A 20,778-nucleotide genomic window follows, 5' to 3' on the forward strand; every position below is an offset into this window, starting at 1 on the left:
AGTTTTCTTGCGTTATATTCCATTAAAGAAATGAGAAGGCCATCCTGCAGTTGAAATTTTGGGAGGGATTTTACGAAGACTTGGACAAAAAGCATTTCACCCTAGTTTCCCTCTAAGAAAAGCAATATTTCGGAGGCTGAACCCCCGAAGCCACTCTTTCCTAAGTATGCCTCTGGGCCCGCTTGCACGAAACAAACTTAGTGTAATACTTAACGAGTTCCCCACTTAGTGTAGTGCCGGAGCCGTAAGTGGCTTGCACGAAACTTTTACAACACTAAAGTGGTGGCGCTCGCTCCGCGCAGTTTAGGACGCTGGCCAAGGGTCCTAGGAGCACCCTAAACTACCGCACTAAAGCTTAGGACTAACATGTCGGCCGCTATGAACCGTGTATCGAAGATTCGTCGTTGGCCCCAACTGTATCTCGCAATACAGTACGCATTTTCCTCGCAATACTAACAACGTCTCATTTTTTTATGCTGTGGGTGGCGTACGTATTGTGCTTTTCGTTAGCAACATCTCTCAAAATGATCGCCGCACGCGAAGTGCCTCTCACCGGCAGTGCCGTTGGCGATAAGTTCCCAATCATCGAGCAATTCGAGACATCCTTTGGGCCACAGGCTTTATTTTATGTAACAGAAGCACGCAACAAGTGACCTAACTCGTTCTTGCAGCTACAATGATAGTGCAATACCTTATTTTGGTTCTACAAACTGTTTACGTGCGACGGCAGAAGCAGACGACTTCCCAGAATCCAAACATGCCGTGACGCACGACCACGACTTCCTGGGATGAACTCCGGAAGTTCTCTTTCTACCAATGAGAGTCTCCGAAAACTGCTACTGCTCGTAGCCACGATCCACTTTAGAATACCCGACTTAGGGCGGTCGTCGAAGTGTTCGTGCAAGCCACTTAACCGCAACCCTAAACTTAGTGCACTATCGCGTTAGTGCACCACTTGCCAAGTGTTACACTTAGGATTGTTTCGTGCAAGCGGGCCCTGTTTCTTTAACTTGTGCTACACTTGACTGAACATGCAACATGTTCGAGTTAGCTTTATGAGACATGTACTGCACATGGAGAAGACCCCGTAGCAGCTCTTTTTAAGATTATAGCTTGCCTTGTTAGGTGCATATGGTAGGTGATTCCTGGGGATGGATAATTAGGTGGGTGAGCAAACACCTGAAAGGCACATATGGCATTCTGTCATAACATAAACATGTAAGAGAAAGCTATTGTTACTGCATTTCAGTTTATTAATATTTTTACAAGCTTCATATTCCTTCATACACTGAGTTTTGGAGACCTAACCATGAACATTAATTGAAAAACTTTCAAACTTGCAGCATGCACGCAAGCTCTCATACATGTTTGTTTTTCTCACTCATTCTTTATTCACATCAAACACATGTTCTTACATGCTTCTTATGATTATCTTTTTCCACACCAAAAAGATGCAGTATTTATTTCAATATATACTGTACATCCGCTGCACAGTGCACAAGAATTTTGCAACTTCACAAACTTGAAATGACCATCACAGTTGATGCACTTGAGCAAGTTCTTAACGGTTGCAGCCACTCAACAGGGAAACTCGGGTATTTCTGCAAATTTATATTATACTTGCATTTCTATGCTCAGAGATGTGAAGCGTGATGGAGCAAAAAAATCACGCAAAAGAGGGTATCCGGTGACGATGTGTCCAAGAGCATGATACTTCCGTTTCAAGTCTGATGTTCTAGCTGTCGAGACGGTACTTTCGTTCTCTCTCCAGTGCTGCGCTGGTGTCCTCACGAGGTTTCCTACAGAACATTACAAAGTCTGTCGCACTCAAAACGGTTTCGTGGCACTTGGGCGAAGGATTTCCTGAGTGGAATGTAGCATCAACACTTTGTGCTTTAGACAATCTTGCATCGAGATCTGAAACGTGAATGAACATACCGAATGAGCACATAGCATACACACTTCAGAGGTTGTGCTGTCCCTTACTGACGTCAGTGACGGTGAGCTGCAGTGACAATGTTGCCAGATGGATGGCACTATTCGACTCATAGTGCCGCTTCTCCCAGAATAGATAATTCGAACGTATGAACGTGCACAACGGTTTATTCCAACGAGATTGCTTGGCAGCACCCGACTATGCATCGGCTGTTGGGCTGCTTACTTACAACTAAAGCCTGAGGTTTTAGGGTTTAACCCTAATCATCCCTGGCTTGAAGGTCGCCTCTTTAGGGTGACACCCGATTTTTACCCAGCAAATTGCCCTCACTGGACTAGAATGCAGTAACTTATTTGTTTGGCAGTAAACGCAGCTATATCACCATTGTACCAAACCACTATAGTTAGCTTGAGTAACTGAGTCAGATTTCTGATTTCAGATTTTTCTTACCCGAATTCGCATGAATTTATTGCACATGTTCATTTACCGAATTTTTACCACCTGAATTTAGAAAATAAGATTTCCCAAAAACCTCAGGCTCTACTTATATCATTTGCATATTATTATAACTTATTGGTCCATTCCTCTTGAAAGTGGTAGTACTTGTACCAGGGGGAAGAGCAGCAAGTAATATGGTGTGTGCAAACGTGACTGAACGATGCTGCTTACTTGTCGTCAGTAAAGCAAGCCATGCTGTTTTTCAGGGATCACACTACCAGGGACTACAGGGACTACACTACCAATACGTACAAAGGCAGCGATTCGGGTCAGCAATATTTGCGTTCATGGGGTTCGCCATTGGGTTAGGCTTAACACCGCAAACAACATTTGGACAGTCGCCGGTGAAGGAAAGTAAGCAAACGTGTATTACAAATTTATTAGCTGCTTTCCTCTAAATAAATATTTTGCAAAGAATGTTTACTCTTATACTTTCGCCATCACGTGACAACAAACATCTGGCAAGGCCTAGTGGGTCATGACTAGGGTTCTGAGTTTTCGGAGTTTTCATTTTGGAAAATTCGAAGGGTGTTTATCGGAGTTTTCAACTTTTCGGAAATTCGGAGTTTCTCGGAGGATAACAAAGTCTAAAAAATGAACGGCGCCAATTTCGGAGTATTGCGGAGCAGTCATCGCAGAGGCAATGCAATGAAAGATGTGCAAAAGTGACTGGGACCACACGATGTAATGCACGGATATTTCAATACCCAGAGCTATTGAAGTACAAACAAGCGTATTTGCACAAACTGTGAATGGTGCCCAGGCTCAAAATGAGTAGCAGCTGTGACGAACACAGAACTCTTCTGTGCCAAACTAGCCCAGTACCCGGGGTCAACTAGAGTCACTAGGGTCGAGGATACATGGAACAGATGGGACAAGTGTGCGTAGTATCCTCCTTTTGGGCCATTCATGCGTCCAGCGACCCTGAAGGAGGCTACCACTTCTGACCTTTTTTTTTTTTTTATAAGTTGTGAATCAGTTTGAAGTCGAAAACTAGGTATGGAAGAAGGGGGAGAAAGGAAGATGGAAACGGGAAAAGCTTAAGGTCCCCTGTGGGCGTTGGAAAAATCAGAGTTTATCGGAGTCTATCGGATAAATCCAAAAAGTCGGAAGCCTAGTCATGACGTGTCCCCAATGCAGCCGTGCTGCCAGTGCAACAAGCCCTCATTCGGACAAATATTTGGTCCCCTTAGAGTACGGGATCGCAGTGTATCAATTTTCGGAGTATTCTGGTAGCAGTAACTTGATGTTAGCAGTATATTAGTAGTTAGCAGTACATTTTGAGCAGTAACTTAACGCGTAACCTGAAGTAGTGCATTTCCCTTCCAGTGGGCTCACGCGCTAATTGGGCCCACTTGGTAACCACTGTGCGGCAACTGCTGTTTCAAATGAAATCACGTGGGATAATGAATGAAGATGACTCTCGGTAGCACAGAAACATGTAGATCTCTAATTACCAAGTGAGAGGACTTCGTGGGATGGCATTGCGCACGACAAAGTTTTGCATGAGCATGTACTCTCGTTTGGTTACAGTGCACACCTTGTCAATGGTAAATAATGTTGCCTGCCCAGTGTGGGGACATGTTGCACGTGCCGCGAGGTAGGACTGCGGATAATTTCGACCAACAGAGGTTCTTTTGACGTGCGCCAAAAATTCTGACACACGGTGCTTTAATGGCTTTAATTTCTTTAATGGCTTTTTTTCCCCTCATTATAATTCACTGGCTTGCACTGTGGCATTGAGGAGTACTCAGTCACCCTCCCAGGTGTATATCGCTCGCTGAGCGACCCCTGGTTTGCCAATTCGGAACGATGCGCAGCTACTCAGAGCTGACGAGCCGCAAACACGGCGAAACATGTGTCCTCTGGTGCTGTCGCATCGTTCCATGAGTATCTGTTTCACTGCGTGCAGCCATAGAAGCCATCTTAATCTGTAATTTTTAATTTCAAATACGTCTAGTGTCATTTACCTGTTTATCCGCTCAAACGTTGCCTGCCTGCGTACTGCTGATGAGGCCCAAGAAGGCCGAAACAGCTGTCCAGTACTGGCATGGCAATGTTTGACTTACAAACATATGCTATACGTGCAGCCAAAGATCTCCTGCTATTTTTTTTCCTTGTACACTTGACTGGCTTTGCTCTGGGCTTTCAGAGGTCTCTTAGGACACCCTGACGGGAGGCATCACGTGCCATGTGACCTTCTGACGCCATCCGCTCAAACGTTGCCTGCCTGCGTACTGCTGATGAGGCCCAAGAAGGCCGAAACAGCTGTCCAGTACTGGCATGGCGACGTTTGACTTACGTATGTAATGTATATGGTTGTATATATAATGTGTATGTTATATATATATGGTTGTATGTAATGTATATCAGTATGAGAATGTAACGGAGTATACGTTTGACTTACAAACATATATATATAAATAAATATAATTACATAATTTGCGCACGCTTTCCCCCCAAAAAAGATTCGGAAAAGTAGGGGGTTCACAAATTGCGCGGGAACGTTCGTTACGATATTCAAACGACACAAAATTTTAGAACCACTGTCATATAGGCTCTCGGTACGGTCGATATTGATGTTATCACTGCATTGCACAAGCGCGAAAGGAGTACCCAAATACCGCGCAGCCACTGACTGTCGGGACACAAAATGCCGGCCCACTACCGCTCATATGCCGGGTAAAAACATCGAGACGCTGCCGGAAGACTCTGCTAGTCGTTCTTGAGAGCCAAAAGCACACTATGTTCGCCAGACTTAGACGCGCGTCAGATATCTGCGCGCGAAAGCGCGTGTGCGCAAATTACGCGTTTTTTTGTTTTCTTGTCATTTGTAGTGCTAAACTATGCTCGCGAAAATTATACGATGGTGCAAAATATGCGAGTAAATACGGTAAGCTCACATAAGAACAGACAGCCAGCTCACAAGTAAGGTACGGTCAAGTAAGGCAAACTCGAACCTCGTTAATATGACAGCCCCGCTTGATGACCGTTATTCCCGGGAACTGTTCCATCCCAATGGACTCCGCATGTAACTCTTGTTCGTCAATACGACATTTCGTTTATATGACAGGTGTTTTCGGCAACAACCAGTGTCGAACACGTGTATTTTACCCTCATTGCTACGACCTCTGGTCTCTGAAACGGCGGTTCTCCTGACTTATATATTGGTCAAAATACGGGCATGCTTTTGGGGTGACTCACGATAGTGATGTCCTTGTCTGATGTGGTTAAAAGAGCAGTGCCCTCGGTCACATGGTCATAGCGATCTGCTGTAGTCATATGGCATTCATCGATCATGTCTGAGAAGAAGCGCAAACGAACAGAGCTGAATTCCGGAATGGAGAAGCGGATACACGTCAGACTGAGAATTACACTAAGCAAATGTCTTTGTCAGACTTTTATAAAAAGTGTTATTCATTCTTTTAAAATGCCTCAAATTCGTATTCTGTTACCAGCTGACGTAATTTTCTACGTTTCAAAGCTTACGTATACAGCATGGTAAGATTTGTAACACGTGGTATTCGTTAATAGGACAATTTGCTTTATGACCAATATCCACCGGAACGGCCACGGTCGTATTAACGATTTTCGACTGTACCTGTTACATGATCTCTACTCATCCGATCTCAGTTTGTTGCAGGTCACAATTCAATTCAGTTGAATACCGCTAACCAATTTTCGGACGAAAATCCAGCATCGCCACAAATCTCGATGCTACGGTAGCCAAAAAAACAACACACATTACCTCACAAGCTGTGCGTATCTGTGTGGTGAGTGTGCAAGAGAAGGGCATGGGTCAGTTGGTCTCTCATCTTCCTTGCCTTCCTGAGTGTTTGCCTGCGTTTTTCCCAGGGCTCTTCGGGTAGGCACAGGACCCTGTGAGCCACTCGGACTAAGTTTCGCAGTATGCACGCCCTTGAGCGTGTGCACAATGCTAGAGCTCCCGCAAGCACAACTGGAGGTTGTGCACGTCCCAGGACGAACTGCACCAGCCCGAGTTCGGTCAGTGGCCGCTCTCTGTACACGCTGCTCTCGCTCCTCCTAGCAGAGAAAAGAGAGATACAGGAATAGCGTGTTACGCTTAGAGATGCGAAGCCCCGAAAAAAAAAAAGAGGAAATTTTTTGGGGAAAAAAATCTTTTTTTTCGGTTCCTCGTCTCCGGAAAAATAGCCCAAAATTTCCAGGCGACATAATTCAAGAATGTACATTTGCGTGCCTTTGATGCGTTCCAACCCGCCAACAGTGTCTTAGGTGCCTCTAATCCGTCAACAACCGCCGACTTAGAGCTCCGTCTGGCCGCTCCAAGCGATCGCCATCGCGTTCACATAATGTCGGAGTTCTGGTCGGAGTGGTCGGGTTGTTCTAATTACCTATCGCTGAGTAGACAGCAGTCTCACGGGATGCTCTGCTCTGCATTTATGCCTAGAGGATGAACACTGCTAAAGCTTCTAGCTCAATTGTACGCTGTGGCGTGGCCGGCAATGCTTCGACTCAGCAGTAACCACGTTTGTTTCCATTTTTTCCAATTTTTCGGAAAACCCCCCCGAAAGAAACCTTTTTTCTTTCAAGAGATTCAAAATTTCCGGAAATTTTGCATCTCTAGTTATGCTCTGTAATGTCCTTTGTGCTATGGTACATTGTCATAAAGCGCCACTCCGGACTCCGAAAAAGGCGTTTATTTTTTTAGTCCATGAAAAGAAGGTGCCTTAAGGATTCTATACACGAAATTTCAATCCTGTTTACTAACAGTGTGCATTTCTGTCAATTTCTGAAGATCTGCCGAGCCTCCACAAGTTTTGATGGTGCGACGAGCGAGTGACATGATCATAAACCTACAAATTGCAATAATGTCATGTTCTGGAGAGGGCACTTGTTTCCTAACGACGACCCCGGCATCCGGAAAGGGTGATGTGGTGGAGAAGTCATGTGAGGTGGATCGAAAGAGGGGAAAATTGGAAGATGGGAAGATGTCTTCTTTCTCCCTCCTTTGTGTTTTCTCGAAGGTCGGAGCGGTCGGATGATATGTCACGTGGGACTCCGCTAACGGAGAAGACGCGATGGGCAACGATGTTGCCAGATGAAAGCCGGGCGCTCAACTGGAGTCTCCATTGGAGTTAGCAAAAAGGTACGGATACTTTCCACACCAGGTGGCCAATACTTTCTCGAATTGGGTCGGTGATTTTTGCGTTTGGGTTTGCCATCGGGTTGGGCACAGCCAGCTCAAAGTTCAGCTGGACAACCGGTGTAGGCTACATGGACACGATTTTTGTACACTGAAACCGCGCTGACACACGACGTTGCGTTGCACGGGCACGGCTGGCTGAAATCACCATTAATCATAGATAGACCCTGAAGTTTTAGAGGTAAACCCGATTTTTCCCCGAATTTGCACCCCGAATCAAGGTTCACCGGTTTCGGGTTAAACCCGATTTCTACCCGCAAAACTGCACATAAGTTAGGCACGTCACGGCAATGACATACTAATTTTTCACAAAATACACGGTTGATCTCAACGTCTGATACTCTGGACAGGCTGTACAATGAACGTTTGTTCGACAATAGAGCCCGATTTATCCCCAAATTCAGTCTGGTGGTAATTTTTCCACCCGAATTTGGAAAAAAATAAAACCCGAAAACTTCAGGGTCCAATCATAGAAAAGTACGTACTTGGGTCACAAGATGTTCTCCAATGTGTGCTTCCATTCTAATGCTCTCGCACACGCACATGCACACACACACACACAAAAAGCATTGAAAAGAGCAAATAAAAAACGGAAATATCACAGTTACCTCTATTGTATCCGGCTGTAATTATTACCAAATCTGACTTTGTAATCCAAATCTAAAATTTGAGCAAATCTTTTGCAGCTGCTCAAAAGCCAGCCAAACAGAAATCTTTACTCGAACAAAAAACTGTATTGTGAAGATTCTTACCTATGGGCAGGAAAGAAGATGATGGTTGGATACCGCTCCATAGTGAACTCCCAAGGAAGGTCATTCTTGGAGGCATCTATTCTGCACGTAAAAAAAGTTTGCATCAGTCTGGCTGCACTATGCTGGAAGGCACCAGAGGGGGTAACTGCTGGCACGCACCTTGCGAAGAGTATGTCCCAAGTGCCAGCGAATGCCCTGGCTGCTGCTTCAAAGAAGTGCACTGCGGTTTTACAGAAACCACACCAGGATGCACAGAAGAGAACGAAAAGGTCCTGAAACATAGGCTCGTATGTGACTACGGCCACAAGCGGTCCAGATAACAAGTGCAATGTAAGGGGATGGTGATGATGATAATTGGAGGTTTTTGGCGCAAATTGACGTAAGGGGATGGAAAAACAAGTAGTGTATAAATAGCTGATTTTGCGATCTTAATAACCGGCAAATTTGGATGGGGGCAGAATATTTTGTGGTACGTTCGTCATGCGATACGCAGTTCATAGGGACATCACTAGGGTTCTTCTCAGGTTAAACCTGATTTTTCATCCCCCCCCCCCTCTCCGAATAAGTTTTCAAGGGTTCAGGTAAAACCCCATATCTACCCGAAATCCTTGTGGTCCTTCAACATGTCGTTCTAGGTAAACCGTCGGAAAAGTGAATCGTAATATCAGCGAAGAGAGCTATTCGTGACAACCTGTTTTGTCTTCCTTTTATAATCCCCTCCTGCAGGAGTCAAAGACAAGCTTTTGTGGAGCTCAGGTAAGTGTTTGAATACCGCGGTCATTCACTGTCCCAGTTCCAAGTAGAAATATAAAGATTCTTATTTCTTGTCCCAGTGTCACAGCAGTGGATTGTTTCATATGCCTTTCGTTTCACCCGAAAATTGCTCGATGACATATCAAACAGGGATCGTAGCACACGATTTCTCCCAGAATTCTCGTGTGTAAAAAGCGCCAGATTTTCCCCCTCGAATTTGAAAAATCATAAGACCCTAGGCATCACTTACTTTGTGGGACTTAATTTTGCAAAAGAAAAAAAAAAGCATTCACAAAAATTAAGTGCTTAGAAAAAATTACTACTTATACAGTATTTGCCATTCAGACAGGCATGTCATTGGCCAAAATTAGAAATGATGTCAGGCTTGTTCTAAGGAGGTGTTACTGGAGCTAGCACAATCCCTTCACAATTTTTGTCAAACAACCCTAGAGCTCATGCGCAAAAATAAATTTTGGGTTTGACACAGGGCTAGGCATGAGTTGCACCCGCAAGGTTTTACCAAGGGACCATACTTTTACCCCAGTTTAACAGCTCCCGAAATAAGCCAAATTTTTGCCATATTTTTCAGAAAAATAAATCCCAAAAACACAAGGGTAATTTTTTTTTGCAATTATATCATAATTACACAAATTAGTCTAAAGAAGCTAAAATTTAGTTAGACCTTCTCCTGTGGCACAGCACATTAACGCTCTACGTGGCATTTTTTCAGATCCACGTTTCATGGTGTAGACAAAAACGTTGGGCTAGGTTGAAAGATGAAAGTCACTGAAAAGGTTAGCCAGCTGTAGGACTGGAACCCACATCTTCTGGATTGCCATCCAGAAGATGCCGGCAATCCAGAAGATGTGGGTTCCAGTCCTACAGCTGGCTAACCTTTTCAGTGACTTTCATCTTTCATTGTTAATTTATTAGGCAAATTGAGGCTCTGTATGTATTTGTCCCTTCTATGTTGTTCCAGCCTCAGAACATCAGTTCTTTCATGGGTTAGGTTGTTTGTTTAGCCAACCGATGACCTCACAGTTGACAGCTCTACTCTTTACAATGAGCATCAGCCGTGGCAACCTGGTCCTGCAATCTCGATGCTAATCCCAATATTGACAATCAAATGTCGAGCGCGGTCCAATACCAAGGTTCTCAGCGGGCGAGACTTGGTAGGTGGTCACGTTTCACGCATGGGTGCTGGAGATAATCTTGTTCATGTAACCTCAGGACGAAGTTCGTGGAACCTCGGTTGAGGACAACGGCTCAACAGCGTGCATAAACATCTACCTGTGACACGTCTTTCGTTAGTAGATGTTGAAGTGCAACGCCGTTCAACTTGCACACGGGGGCACCTCTTGAACAACTTGGCAGGTCCTCCGAGCGCAGGTGCCTCCGCAGGGATCTGGATGTAAAGTCCAGAACAAACTGCTGCAGGGATGCGCGACTCACGGGACTCTCCAGCACGTACTCCTCTTCCTTCTGTAACCCGAGCAAAGAGAAATACGAGAGAAAAGAAAAATTATGGAAACAGAAAGAAAAAGGAAAATACCATAAGGAAAGCCACTCAAACTTTAATATGCAGAGATAACGACTGATGAATTTGGCTTCCGTTCATCATTTGATTATTACTGCATGCCATTAACTAAACTCCACATACATAGATCTTGTGTATGATTGTTAACCCTGATTAAACCTGTTTTTAAATGATTTTTTTGGCATTTTTTGGCAAGTGCCAGGAACACGAGTAACGCGAGGGAAAATGGGTCTCACTGGGTCGTGGTCGGAGAGCGCCACTTGTGACAAACTGAGCAGATGGCTCATGCTTACCTTTGCAGCGTAGATAATTGCAACGGAGCGCTGTACACCCGGGACCAGGACCCCAGGCGGCACAAATTGCTCGTAAGTGTCCGAATCGATGGCCAAGAATCGAAGGGTTCCGTTGTAGCTGCAACCCATCCCACGTAGGGGAGCTCCCAGTCCCCAGAGAACTTTGTCACCGCAGCTGTAATATTCACGGGCCACTTCCTGCAACTGCACATGCAGTGCACCATACACTGTTACTGTGAGAAACAAAAAAAGATGAAGCATAACTTGAAATGCAACATGCTCTGCAACCATAGCCAGCATAACACCTCGAGGAGAAGCCCTGCCCTTCAGCCTACAAATGTAGTGGACTTCCGGGCAACTTTGCGCAGAACCTGGTGGAAACAGTTTGCAGCTTTGCGTAACAGACAGCTGAACATTCCGACCTAGTATGACGTAAGCACGATGTTTGTCCGTAAAGGAGGCGTTCGCTCGCAAGCGGCCCGTTCACTTTCCGAGGAGGCACGAACATCGTAGAACGTGAAGAAAAAAACAATGTACAAGTTTCCGGCGATGCAGAATGAAAAATAACAAAGACGGTTAAGAGCATCAACTGTTTACTATATACATAAAAAACAAGACTTTCGTGCAGTAGGCTGCACTTCTTCAGGTTTGAGGACCTGTTACAAGTGGTGAAGCATATATCAAAAACCAAGTCACACGGTACAAGAGAAAAGGGTAAGGGTGAAGAGAACTACAAACGCAATACAAATATAAACAAAAATGAAAAACAAAACGCAATCAATAGGAGGTGGCTGGACACCTCCTAAAAAAAAAAAAAATGAAAAACAAAACGCAATCAATAGGAGGTGGCTGGACACCTCCTAAAACAAAAAAAAAAAAAAAAAAAAGAAAAGAAAAACAAAACACAATCAATAGGAGGTGGCTGGACACCTCCTATTGATTGCGTTTTGTTTTTCATTTTTGTTGATATTTGTATTGCGTTTGTAGTTCTCTTCACCCTTACCCTTTTCTCTTGTACCATGTGACTTGGTTTTTGATACATGCTTCACCACTTGTAACAGGTCCTCAAACCTGAAGAAGTGCAGCCTACTTGTTTTTTATGTATATAGTAAACAGTTGTTATTTTTGAGGTATGAACACTGAGAGTCGATTCACACGATGCAACTTTTTGTTGCAACTCTGTTCCCGCTACAGCTGCACACAACTGAAGTTGCACCAAAAAGGTCCCTTTCATACGGAGAGCAACTCGGAATGCCGTAGTGCTCACCGAGCTCGCCAGATGGCGCGAAATAACATCATTGTCATCATTTTCGTCCAATCGTACCGCGACTTTGACCCCTCGCGAGTGTGATAATTTTGCATAATTTCCACTGGTCAGTGATAATTTCATCATCTCGCGTACCGCCGCTGCAATAACTGACACATCGAAGTCTTCCTGATTGGTCGCGCTTGCAAGGCAGAGCCGTGTGATTGACAGGTTGCAGCTAGAGTTGCAGGAGAAATCGCTCGTGAAGTGATCCGCTCTGCAACTCCTGCAACTCGGGTTGCGCAACTAGAGTTTCGCCGTTCACACGGTGCAACTTGGTGGCGCAACCTGGTTGCGCGCAACTAAAGTTGCATCGTGTGAATCGACCCTCAGTGAAGCACACTGCCTGGTTCGTGTGCAGAAGGGGGTGACGCTCCGAACTCGGGAAGACTAGACAACACTGTCATCTGTGCCTTCGTCTTTTTGTAGGACATTGAAACTTAGGGTGTCTACCAAACTGCAGCCTTCAAATTCCCTGACTTTTCCAGGTTTTCACTGACTATTTCAAGCGAATTCCCTGACAAAAACAAAAGGGAACTTGGTGCCTGCTCATACGTTTTGATACCAGATCCAACATAAAACAGACCATTTATTAAGTATATTAGTGAGGCTACCCTACTTTTCTGCGTCAGAGCTTGTCATACTGGTGAACTGCTACTCGCAGTAACGTTGCTGCAGCATCGTCTCTCAACCACCGGTCGGCACTCGCGATTCGCCACGCATCATCACGGCACTTGTCTGCGATTTTCCCTGACTTCAGCTGCATTTTAGCCAAATTCCCTGACAATTCCCTGACTTTTCCAGTCACATCAAAATTCCCTGACTATTCCCTGTTTTCCAGGTTGGTAGACACCCTGTTTTATTCTCTCGGAAGATGAAACTGTTTTACACTGTCAGCTACAATATACATTAGCATTATGTTACTGCAAGATACAGTTAGCATTATGTGCACTCTACCTTGCTCACATTTTGAGATGTTCCAACATCCCCACGATGTCCTAATGATTGCTGCACAATATTTCAATGCTTTCAAACTTCTTTTTTTGCTCCTTTTAAATTTGAGAGCCAAAATTAGGTCGTTTTATGAACCATAAAATCAGTAATATCGGGTGGGACATTGGGTGGAAAATAAAAAAAGATCACCTCTCGCACTTGAGTTGAACAGGAGGTGCCAAGTGGCTGCACAGAATGTGAACTGAAATCGCATAACTCAGGAAAAAAGGTGCTGACGCCAGGATGTGCAGTGTTTGTGGTCTCCGATGCCGGTAATGGAGGCTGAATTTGCACTTTCTGAAGTTCATTTACGGACTTCACCAAAAGTGACAACGTTGCAAAGCGGGGAGTGAAAATGTGTTTTACGGGTTTAACCACAGTACACAAGGCTCAGGGTATACTAACTCATGCACCAAATCTCCACCAGCACTCACAATCAACAAAGAAGCTATGTGTACGGGCACTCTATGTACAACAAAAGTACCTGCGAGGGCACAAAGATCTTACAAGAGCGTACTCCCAGCTGGGCCGTGGCGCGTACAATATGAGAGTTGAAGAATTTTCCACCACCTGCGAGAGGGCCAGGCTCTTCACACCCGATGGCGAGAGCCAGTGTACGGCCTGAAAAAATTTCAAGGAACAATTAACGTGGCACGACATTTAACAAGGCTGAAAACAACGGGCATGTTTAAAGGCACACATCATGAAGTCTGTTGCGATGCAGACTGCTATGGGAGATTGGTGTTGCTCCCGTCAACAGAGAATTTCAAAGCAGATGGCACTCTCTCCTGCATATCGTCTGCAAACTGAAAATGGGTGATGTGCCGAAGAGTTCTACGTCGTATTCAAATACCTGTCACAGTTACGCGCACATAAAGATGGCAACTGTGACACATAAGATTTTGAACATGGCCCATGCTTCACTCATCAAGCTGCTTATTTTTGCTGTGCGGTGTGCAAACTGAGAGGCCCCAAACAACTTCCTAACTATGATCTTCTCCTATACAGGTTGTCTTTTTTTAGGCGATACAGATTTTTTTGTTAAAAACTATAAGGGCTATAGACATGCTGTTTTCATTTCGATCATCTCTGGGCCGGCGGACATTCTTGGCCATATGTTGCTCAACCGTCAAATGACTAATTACCTAAAAATCGTTAATTAACTTTTTAATTATAAAAGCTACGAAGTTGTCCCAATGAGAACATCTATTCCTTTCGGTGACCTGATATCGTAGCCGTTTTCAGAACAAAAATTCGTTTGGTAGATCGTCTGCAAAAAATTTGTGAAGGAACACCATTTTTTTCTTTATTTTGTTCATTGCGCATCTTCGGAGACGCGTCTTTCCTTCACCCCCAATGTGAGAGGGTGACGGAGCCTCATGCGTCGAAGATGCCGCCACAGTGCCGCCTCATGCGTCGAAGATGAGCTTGAACTTGCGGAAACAAAACAAAAACACATGTATCGGGTGAGGCTATCGGAACTGCCCTTATCTTTGGTTGCATTTTCTGTTTGCTTTTCTTTAAATCTTTTCCCCGGACGCAAGAGGCAACAGTGTGCTCTTTCACCCTCTCCACATTGGGGGTGAAGGAAAGACGGTCTCCGAAGGTGCGCAATAAACGAAAGAAAGAAAAAAATGGTGTTCCTTCATGAATTTTTTGCGGACAATCTACCGAACTGATTTTTGTTCTGAAAACGGCTACGATATAAGGTCACCGAAAGGAATAGATGTTCTCATTGGGACAACTTCGTAGCTTTTATAATTAAAAAGTTAATTAACGATTTTTAGGTAATTAGTCATTTGGTGGTTGAGCAACATAGAGCCAAGAACGTCCGCCGGCACAGAGATGATAGAAGTGAAAACAGCATGTCTATAGCCAGTATAGTTTTTTAATGAAAAATCTGTATCGCCTAAAAAAAGACACCCTGTATATATTCCCATGTGCCTTGGACACCATGCAATCATCTGTGAAATTGCCTGTTGTTTCTGCAGTAGACAGTACTACACACTACATACATCTTTGTTGCCTCCATCTCACCTACAGGGTTTAGCGACCTCAACTTGTTGGATGGAAGAAAAATGAAGTGCGTACATCGGTCTATACGTGTTGGGTATGTGGGTCACTGCATCCCATCAGCTTACTGTTCGTCATCACTCATTTTTAGATCCACTTCCAGAGCGTCCTGCCATCTGACTAGCAACCTTGTGCAAGATAGTAATTGTTTCTGATATGGTTGACGTTCATGCGCACGCGTATCCGGTGCATGTTGCTCTACACTGTGCACATGGCTATGCACAAGAGATAACCACTCCAGTTGTCTTGGCACTGCCATTGCAAGTACTGTGTAAGCGGTTAAATTTGCAGGCTTAATAATTCACTGATTTGTGAGGAGCCAGGATCAGGCAATTATTTGAAGAAGCTTAAAGGGACTATCGCATCCAGGAACGTATGTACGATACCGAAAGGGTAATGTTCCTCACCGCTTCAGAGTCAACTTTGCCAAATTTCTCTTCCGAAAACAGCTTACATATTAAGTAAACGAGTTTTAAAGGTCCGCATTCCATCTGCAGCCACGACGATGATGACGTAAGCCAGGCGCACGAACTGGAGCGCAGCGCAGGCGATTGTCTCCGAGATCGTCTGCTTGTCGTTCGCATTGCAATATACTGAGTGAAAAGTCCTCGGTAAATACGCTGACTTTTGCTTACGAGTGTGAGTGCAGACGTAACCATGTTACGTGAAACACGGCGTTATGCTCCTGGCTGTACGGACACGTTCAACGTTAACCAGAAACAACATTCCGCGGGCCGGTAACAGAGAAGACGCCGACCCCTAGCATTCCGCCTCGCCCGCCTGCCTGTCGGTTGGTTGCCAAGGCTACCAAGGTCCCTCCGGCCGCTCCGTGATTGGTATTCTCCATGTGAAAGGGCGCACAGTGATTGGCCTCGTCCATGTGACGTTTTCAGGGAGGGAATCTAGAAATGCGTCGTCTGCTCTTGCCAAGTTTTATATCAAACTACACAGGAACAACGCTGCCAATTCGCGTCGGGTTTTCGGCGTTATTATCAGTGATGAACGCGGAGTAAAAAAGCACTACAGTTTCAGAATCGACCGGGACGGATGCGATAGTCCCTTTAAAGGACGACGGAAACGAAAATAGGCTGCAAAGCTATTTGCCTCATATTGCGATATGTACCAAAACAATCCGGAATTCGACTTAGATTTGCGTATATTAGTTGAAACGCCGCCACAATCGCGATATAAAATTCGGCCGTGGAGCACTCTGAGCCCCTGGTGAGCGTCGCCGCGCCGCCGTAGCAGACCACGGAAGTGACGCACGTTGGCTCTCCTGTTGGAGTTCCTGACTTTCATTTCGCTTCATTTCATTTGGTGTTTCGGCGTACGTCTAATTCCTGCTACGGGGAAAGAACGGAGACGAAGAAGCATGTACGAACCCATCTCTCATAGGATATATTGTCTTCAGACTTCCACGAGATCTCCGAATCAAACATCTTCAGGCGTTATTCAGAATTCGCCGTGTTTGTGCCGGGCAGCCGCACATGCAGCGCGAGAGATATTTGACGTCACGCGCTCCTCAGATTTTCCCGCAATGCTTGGCGCGCTCCATGGGCGATCGTGTCGGGTGGGCGGCCCAGCGCGCTCGTAATCGTCAAAAATATGGCCATCCGCACAGCGTACTTGTAAAATACTAGTGGCACCGTAATTTTACATAATATTTACACCTTGTTCGGTCCCCTTTTTGCAATGGACAAATTTCGTTTCCGTTGTCCTTTAAGGGGGTTGTGAAACAACTTTTTGACTTGTGAAAAAATAACACTGGGAACACTGATTTATATTTGCTAAACATGTACATCAAAATTATTATAGGAAGAAAACAGGGTGTTAAAAAAAAAAAAAAACAGGGTGTGTGCCTTCTGTGCTACTTTAAAGGCAACCTCCTAGGCATAAAATCAAAAACGACGGAACACGAAACCACATAAGTATGCACAATAAACTTGGACTAACGTTAAACTACAATCTGTCGGTGTTCGTCCTGCAGCATGGACACTTTCGTAAAGCAGGCTTCATCCCATGCAGGGAAGCATCAGGTGAAGCCCACTTATGGGAGGCGTCCTTCGTATTCGGCGAATAGTCGAATATCCGGAAACCCGAATATTGGGTGTTCGATTCCAATTCGAGAACTCGAATATTCGCACACCCCTTAAAATAAGGGATTCCGTGAAAATCTGTGCCAAATGAAGGATTCCGTGATTAATAAAGAATTCTGCAAAATTTCACGGAAAACTGACAGTCTTACCCATATTAAATGAATACCAGATATTAAGCAGCTGTGCTCTATGTGGAGTGCTTAGTATTCCCCAGTGCCTGCATCAATGGCTGAATTTGTGCTTTGGCAAGTTTGTTTTCGGGGTTTAATCCCCACTGACAATGGTGCACATCGGGCCTGTCACCACCCTTTAGTTCAAGGCTGTCAGTGGGCACATATAAATGAACAAAATACAATGCAGGTAGCAAGCAGTACCGTGTAGGCAATTAAAACTTGAGGATGGGGCCCAGACAACACACGGACCGTGAAAGAGCAAAACACAGAAAGAGGGAGGAGGAACTCAATCGTACCAGCCGTAAATTCTTGTAGATCCACGATAGAATTTTACCAGTATCAGCCCAGTCCCCATTATATGCCTGGAAAAGAAACAGCTGTAAGACCAAGCTCATCGCACAATAAGGGCAGCAAACTCACAAGACTAGAATTCCAACTGTACATTGCAAGCGAGTCCGAAAAACACAGGCTCTGAGCTGTCTCAGCATTGGTCACTACAGCGAAGGCCACCTCACGAAGTGGGTCATTCTTCAGGGCCAGAGTTGCCAGGACGTAGAACGCATCATACTGCCGATATCCGCTGCTCTCGTACAAGGGTGAAGCGGGCAGCCCTTCTTCGAGAATAGCCACGACAACGGCAGAATGCTTCCGCAGGAGATTTCCCATCTGTTCTGCCGTGGTAAGGTACGCAAGGGGCCTCATAGCATCCATGAGGAATTGTTCTAGATGTTGTGCAGGGAAGAGGGGTCCGCGGTAGAGGATGTTGCCCACACCTCTCACGTGCAGCGCAATCACGGGGTAAGAAGACGGATGGTATGACCGACGACATTCTCCTTCGGGCCACCAACAGTTTACAGCTGCAAAGTGTACCTGCGAACGGAAGCATACACTCTTTCAGGTCCTTCACAAAGACACGAGAGACCATAGCCGTCGCAAGGCCAGTCTGTGCCTGGTGCAGGGTAAACATGAAGCCCCCCCCCACCACTACCGATATCGTAAATTCGAATTCTCTTCATTCCTGCTTACTGTACAAACAACCTGGCAGGGCCTGCCGGTCCGTGTCCTCTCTGGCGAGGGCACCCGGGGCGGCCGCCCCTTTAGGCCCCCTCCCCCCATATTACTACAGCCCTGCGAGAGACGATCCATGTTATCACACAGTCACCGAGTGTTGTGGCTCAACAGTCCTTGCTAAGTTTTTTTTTTGTCCTCCCATTTGCGTGGGAGGTCTCATGCACATGTGTCAACTGCTTGAGCCAGTTGCTTGGCAGATTTTCTAAGGCTGCGTTCACACGGGGCAACTTTTTCCCCGCAACACGAACCCACGTCTTACGAGTAATTACGAGAACACGTTCACACGTAGGAGCTCGGTAGCTCCGCCCACAGGCAACCTTAAGGCAAACTGAGGATGTGGGTTCGAATCCAACTGATTGTGCCTTTTCTTTAGCTGCTGTTTACGAAATCTTAGCCTGTTTTTATGTCAAAAGATCGTAATCTTCAAAAAATGCCCATTGATATGTCTGTGTGGCATTAGTAAAAAAAAAAAGTCTCGAAGTCTCCACTGCACCTGCAGGATTTGAACCCATGAACACACAAACAAAATCACATCATACCATCAGAGCACGACCTACTAGGTTATAACGACCATGTCACAGGCACCCCTTCCCAGCGCCGCATTTGGAAGCTAGAGGTGGCGCTACTCATCGGCAGGTTATTGCTTCCTCAGTTTCTGCAATACTTTGTACTTCAGCTGACATTTGTATTTTTGTACAAGCGGTGAATGTCCCACGCGAGATGCTTCTTTCTGAAGTTGATTATCATCATCATTCTACTCGTTTTCATAGCAGCTGTCGCTGTTGCCTGCTACGGTAGCCGTACGTCTGCTTCCGCGTGTTCAAAATTCAAATTTCCTTTGTCCAATCATGACGTAGATCTTGCGGGCCGATGAGTAGCGCCCCTAGCGGATCGTGCCGACGGGCTCCTCATATGGGTTGCCGATTGTGACATGGTCATTATAATCTAGTAGGTCGTGGGCAATGCTGCCCTCACTGATCAGCTGGTGCACGAGCAACTTGTCAAGTTTTCGGTTGGGGAGCGATTCTGAGCAACTCGAGTTGCTGGTGTCAGCCGACTGCCAGCAACTCGAAAGTTGCTCATAGTTGCTGGAAAAAGTTGCTTGTGTGAACGCTGCCCAACTGTCATGTAGGAACACACCACACGGCATGCTTTTTAACAGAGCCTGCAGCGGTTCTACATCATTACAAGAGAGAAGCGGGTAGGGTGCATGATCAGTGACGAATTTAAACGCACCATATCGACTAACATTTAATTTTCACAATTAACAATTCGGGTTATAATAAAATCGAAATGCAACAGTGTGGAAATCTCTGCGCTTGACTACCCCCTTCGTGCAACGCACTGGGGAAGACAAAGTCGCACACTCATCAATAGCACGTCACGCTCGCCTGTCGTGCGCTCACCTGTTTGTACCACTTGCGTGACAGCTCAGCTATCATGTCTCGCGCGCGCATACTGTCCCTGTCCCACGGGGCATAGTAAAAGAGAAATGACACATCGTGGTCACTCAACCGTAGCTCTGCCAACTGTCCTTGATAGAAATCTTGTACTAGGTGTCCGCCACCGTAGAAAAAATGCACTGGAGGGTTGGGCGACCTGGTGCGAGGGGGCAGGCCGCTCTGTTGCAGGGCTGCCCAGCCGCTCAGCAGCACCAACAACAGGAGCCAGCAGAGCTCGCGCCAGCCCTGAGCCAGAGCTGCCATTAACCCGCGCTCGGTTGTAGGGACTTCGGCTGGTGGCGTCGACGCTGCTGCAGCATCGTCACCTGTGTCTTCGCCACGTGGATCAACGCGCGGCTCGGGAGCATCACTGGCTGCCACCTCCATCGTGACGTCATCGTTAGCTGTGAGACAGCCGAGACAGCGGTCACGCCGTTAACGCAGCTGACGACGACGCTGTGACAGTGACCAGACGTGGCTCTGCCACCTTGCCGGACTTCGAAATACTTGTGAATTGGAATGTTGATGTGTGGGAAGTTTCAAAACAACCGTCAATATTTTTCTGTGCGAGCCGCCATGTTGTTGTCTTTGCAAAACAAGGCTTGACCGTGCGCAAATTTTTGTACGGGCACGAATGACGGCGCTAGTAGTACTGTTTCTTGACGCGCTT

At 45.8% G+C, this 20,778-nt stretch overlaps 1 protein-coding gene and 1 long non-coding RNA gene across 3 annotated transcripts; one reads left to right on the forward strand and one right to left on the reverse strand.

Moving 5' to 3' along the window:
- Positions 1–1,428: 1,428 nt before the first annotated feature.
- LOC135391670 (thioredoxin domain-containing protein 11-like) lies at positions 1,429–20,702 on the reverse strand. 2 transcript variants are annotated; one of them, XM_064622008.1, is made up of 10 exons: positions 20,073–20,702; positions 18,016–18,465; positions 17,892–17,957; positions 13,761–13,874; positions 10,955–11,158; positions 10,415–10,606; positions 8,531–8,643; positions 8,372–8,452; positions 6,183–6,478; positions 1,429–1,917 (listed from the first exon to the last, which is right to left on the reverse strand). In XM_064622008.1, exons 1-9 carry the CDS (start codon positions 20,493–20,495, stop codon positions 6,184–6,186), a joined length of 1,938 nt encoding a protein of 645 aa, XP_064478078.1. In that variant the 5' UTR covers positions 20,496–20,702; the 3' UTR covers positions 1,429–1,917; position 6,183. The 2 variants fall into 2 exon arrangements, 1 of the variants encoding a protein (XP_064478078.1); XR_010422077.1 differs by lacking the exon at positions 1,429–1,917 and having other exon boundaries at positions 6,371–6,478; positions 8,372–8,447.
- LOC135391671 (uncharacterized) lies at positions 4,513–10,834 on the forward strand. Its single transcript, XR_010422078.1, has 3 exons — positions 4,513–9,127; positions 10,104–10,296; positions 10,355–10,834. It is a non-coding gene; the product is annotated as an uncharacterized LOC135391671 (long non-coding RNA).
- Positions 20,703–20,778: the final 76 nt, after the last annotated feature.

Source organism: Ornithodoros turicata, chromosome 4 (assembly GCF_037126465.1).
Source record: "Ornithodoros turicata isolate Travis chromosome 4, ASM3712646v1, whole genome shotgun sequence".
Lineage (NCBI taxonomy): Eukaryota > Metazoa > Arthropoda > Arachnida > Ixodida > Argasidae > Ornithodoros > Ornithodoros turicata.